General features: G+C 52.0%; 1 protein-coding gene across 1 annotated transcript in view; it reads left to right on the plus strand.

Annotated features, from left to right (window-relative positions):
• Fhad1 (forkhead associated phosphopeptide binding domain 1) overlaps window positions 1-4,831 on the plus strand; it is a 123,133-nt gene that overhangs the window by 90,120 nt on the left and 28,182 nt on the right. The window contains exons 22-23 of the mRNA XM_026781790.1: window positions 1,863-2,088; window positions 4,073-4,157. Of these exons, the coding sequence (XP_026637591.1) occupies window positions 1,863-2,088; window positions 4,073-4,157 (311 nt within the window). The remainder of the gene's footprint in view (window positions 1-1,862; window positions 2,089-4,072; window positions 4,158-4,831) is intronic.

The following is a 4,831-nucleotide window of genomic DNA, read 5'->3' on the forward strand; positions in this document are numbered from 1 at the left end:
GGTGGAGGGTGACCCGAGAGTGGTAGGTTGAAGTGAACCCTCACCTCCACAAGGTGCTTTGGTGTGTGGTCATCACAGCAATAGAAATCCACTCTGACACAGTAGCAGGAGATTGCGGGCGTGGGGAAGGCTGAAACCAGGCCTGCCCAGCCTCCAGCTACTGACACTCTGGGCCAAGTACCTTTCTTCTCAGGGACTGTCCTATGCTTTGTGGACAGTAAACAGCACTCTCCCCCACCCCCAGCTGAGACAGCCACTGCCATATGTCCTTTAGAGGCAAAACTCACCTCTGATGGGAAAGATCATCCAGCTGGACCGGGTGAGACAGGTTTGTAATCCCAGCTACTCTGAGGGCTGAGGAAAGCAAAACATACATTCAAGGTCTGCCTGGGCTACAAAGAGAGCTCAGAACCAGCAAAGCAACTTGATTAGGACCATGTCTCTAAGTAAAATAAATCTGGGGATCTGGAGAGTTTGCAAAATACCCCGCTTGTGGAAGCTGGGAGGCCTATGTCCAGCATACTCTCTGGAAGGGAGAGCAAGAGCTAGGAAGGCAGGGTGGGAGGGGCCGAGGCAGAGACATCAGGAAGGGTCAGAAAGGGGAGGGTGGTCACAGAAAGGGGAGGGTGGTCTCAGGTGGTGGCTGGTTTCCTAAGAGCCTTTGTTGGTGATTTTAGCTGACAAGAATCGCAGAAGCAGGGAGGGAGAGACTGTCAGATCCCTTGGGCTCACTGACCAGCCCCATAGCCTACATGATAAGTTCCTGGTCAGGAAGACACCCTGTGTCAGTAAAGAGGTGGATGGCACCTGAGGCATGACCGCTAAGGCTTTCCTCTGACCTCCACACACAGGGTACATACATGTGCAAGGCACCTGAGGCATGACCGCTAAGGCTTTCCTCTGACCTCCACACACAGGGTACATACACATACAAGAAATGCAAATTGGTTTGCTTTTTTTCCTCATCCAACTGTTTATCCATTCATTAATTTTTAATTTTATTTATTGATTGATTAATTTGTTTTGGTTTTTCAAGACAGGGTTTCTCTGTGTAGCACTGGATGCTGTGGACCAGGCTGGCCTCAAACTCACAGAGATCCGCTTGCATCTGCCTCCCCGGTGCTGGGACTAAAGGTGTGCGCCACCACTGCCTGGCTCATTAATTCTTTTTTTTTGAAAGATGCTTTTATTTCTATTTGTATGTATGGGTATTTTGTTTGTGTTTGTGTTTGTGTGCCATGTGCGTACCAGGTACCCATGGAGACCAATTGAGGGTGTTGGATCCCCTAGAACTGGAGTTAGAGATGACTGAGTTGCCATGTGGGTGCTGGGAATAGAGTCCAGGCCTCTGAAAGTGCAGCCGGTGCTCCTAACTGCTGAGCCATCTCTCCAGCATGCACGTGCATGGGAACACACACACACACACACACACACACACACCACATTCATTAATTCTCTCATCAAACATCTGGGCAGACCAGTAAGAGAGCAGACAAGGTTTCTGCGGTGTGGATATGAGGGATGCGCAGGGGAGCGAAACAAGAAACCAAGACCATGTCAGGTGTTGATAAAGGTCCCCGGAGGAAGATAACAAATGAAATAGAAATTATCGGGGACTCGCCCATGAACACACGTCCAGGAAAGTTCCTCGAAGCAGTAATGTTAGTGAGAGCCAAACTCTGGAAGATTTGGCTCTAACAAACAGGTCAGCCGTACAGGGAGGAAGTGTGAAGGATGCTAGCAGGAACATGCATGCGAGGCTCTCGGGTAGGATGCGGTTTAGCGCCTGCGCAGGCGAAGGAGGCAGAGTGCCGCCACCTGATCCAGCCCCTGAGGCTGCATCTCCCCCAATATTCCCCCAGATCATGATGGAGGAGCGGCTGAGGCTACAGCAGCAGTCCATGCAGGCAATGAAGGATGAGCGGGAATCCCAGAAGCACGGCTTCGAGGAGGAAATCACGGTGTACAAAGAACAAATCAAACAGCACTCGCAGACCATCGTGAGCCTGGAGGAGAGGCTCTGCCAAGTGACTCAGCACCACAGGAAAATAGAAGGAGAGATTGCGACGTTAAAAGACAATGAACCAGGTAGGGCTGGGGCTGCGGGAGAAACCCACCGTCTAGCGGCTCCTGCGTGGCCCCGGGCTGGGCCCCATCTTACAGCTCCCTCACTCTCTGTCGGCCCCTTTTGCTCCCCATCGCACGTGATGCTAAACGCCCTCCAAGGCCTAACAGAACCAAAGTAATGGCAATGAGTTAGGACATCCTTTATGTTAGCCCAGTGAGCCGGCGAGGCACACGGCAGCAGGCAGAGCTATCAGTGGAGTCGTCCTTTCCACATGAGGACATCAATCCAGGCCCTCTCTGTGCCACTGGCCACTGTGACCTTACTAAAAGCTCTCCTGGGCAGCTATGACCGGCCTCCTACAAAATAAACCCAAAGAGGCTAAAAACAGCAGTCGGAGTGACGCCACTCTCTCACCCTAAATGACCTAGGCCACTCGTGACAGACACTAAGCCCTGGGTGGAAAGTTCTGGAAGCCGAAGCCTCAGGCCCTAGGTCTCTCAGCATCAGCACTGTTGGTGTTTGGCACTGGATGAGCTTTGCTTGGGGGCAGGGCTCCTGCTTTAACTACATCCCTGACCTCCACGACTAGCTTCATTCCTCCCTCCCCCCTCACGGCCAAGTGTCTCCAGACATCGCCAGAGTTCCTGCAGAGGTGAGCTAGCCTCCAGTGGGAGACACGGAGCTCAGGTTTACCCCCACGCACCTGCTATTTGCACATCTACGATGCCCCAGCTTCCTTTAGGCACTGGAGATTCCTGGTAGACAAGCCAACTGCTATCCCTGTGAGTAACCAAGTTAGGGCCCTGACAGTGACCTGGGGTAAGCAGGGCCCCACAACAAGGGCACAGAACGGGCTTTGTCCCCTAGCCCAGAATTCAGGTAAGAGGGAGGATACACAACGGGACCTACGGGTGACGGCAGGATATGCAACGGGGTCTAGGGGTGACGGCATCTTTGTCATCATGTCCGCCCTTAGATAAGTGTCTGGCATAAGCCGGCATTACATACATGTTTGTTGAATGAATAAACAATTGAGTAAGAACTGAAAAGCAGAGGACTACTGAGCAGTGGACTAAGAGTAAATAGGGAAAATAAGGAGCCAGAAAACATAACGTCTGTAAAGGGGAAAGGGTAGGTGGTATGACCCACCAATAAGGCTGTACCTCTTGAAGCTTGGCTGGACCATTGCCATCAGTTTCCTCGCTCTCAGATGGCTTCCTTGTCTGTAAATGTCACTGGCGACCCCTGCCTCACCCAGTCAGGAAGAGCTCATAGCCGTGTTAGCCCATTTCCTACTGCTGACAGCCCAGTCCCACGAGTGGACAAGTAAGAAACGAGGTCTAATTGGAGGTTAGGTTCAAGGTGGGCGGTCTGCTTCTGGTGATGCCCTTGCCAGCAGAGTCGTGAGAAAACCCAGGGTGTCACCTGTCAAGAGGCAGTTTAGGGTGTACAATGTTGTTGGTGGAGCCCTGGCGGCACATGCAGGAAACCCTAGGTTCGATCTGTCACCCCATAAATGGGATCTAGTGGTGTATGCCTGTAATCTCAGCACTGGGGACGCACAGGCAGGAGGATCAGAAGTTTAGAGTTATCCTCAGCTACATGGTGAGTTTCGGGCCAGCCTGAGCTACATTGAGACTCTTTTTTTAAAAAATAGGGGAAGGTAGAAAAGAGTGAGAGACAAGGAGTCTGAATGTGTCTGGTCTCTGTCCCCCTGGTGTCCCGAGCTCCACCATGATGGTCTCGCCTAATCTACACCTCTAACACCACAGTGAGATCCGGCCTCCACCTTCCTAAACCTCACAGTGGGGATTAAATGTCAACATGTCATCTCAGAGGACACAAGCCTGACCTCATACACTGAGACAGCCTCGGCCTGTTGGGCCATCCATACAGGAAGTCTCAGGGTAAATTGTGAGAGACACAAGTGTGTTCACAGGAGAGGGGAGAGGGAAAGTCCACTGCGTACAGACGTGGTGATGTTGACCTAACCCTCTGATGCAGCTCATAAGGAGAAGGTATCCAAAGAGCCCGCAGCAGGACCCGCGCCGGACAGCAGTGCCAAAGAAATAGCGTGCGACCATCTGATGTGAGTACCGAGGGGGGTCTCGAGGCATTGGAGCAGGAGGAACATGGCCAGATCTGTGTTCTCAGAGTCACTTAGATTTCTCAGTTCCTGTGGCAAGTGAGGACAATGTGATGGGGAGATCCAGGCAGCTGTCCCTGCTCAGATCACAAGTCCGCCCTTGGTGGCCTTGCAGTCCCAGAGAAGTCGGGCTACTTCCCTGAGCGGCTGCATTTGTAGGAGGGCCATCCCCCTGCAACTTGGTGACTGGGAGCAGGCGCTGTGATTTGCTTTCTATCCTGAACACGCCCCCTACACACACACACACACACACACACACACACACACCTGGGAAGAATCTCCTTCTTAAGATCCCTGCTAACAGTGGAGACTGCTTACAGGGGAATGTTCTGGAAAGGGTTAACAGGTTGTGAGATGTCTCCACAGGTAAGGACACTCACTGCCAAGCCCGACAACCTCAGTGTGATCCCCAGAACCCATCAGGTGGAAACAGTCTCACAAGCTGACCTCTGACCTCCACAGATGCAGCATGGCACATACACACATACAAAATAAATAAATAGAACATAAGGAGGGGAAAGGGTTGCACCAAATGACCCTACTAATGAGCTCGCCTCTCCAACCCTAACGGTCAAGGAGTCCAGGGAGCCTCAAGGAACTGACAATTTTTGAAAAAA

The sequence above is a fragment of the Microtus ochrogaster genome, chromosome 10 (assembly GCF_000317375.1).
Source record: "Microtus ochrogaster isolate Prairie Vole_2 chromosome 10, MicOch1.0, whole genome shotgun sequence".
Classification (NCBI taxonomy): Eukaryota; Metazoa; Chordata; class Mammalia; order Rodentia; family Cricetidae; genus Microtus; species Microtus ochrogaster.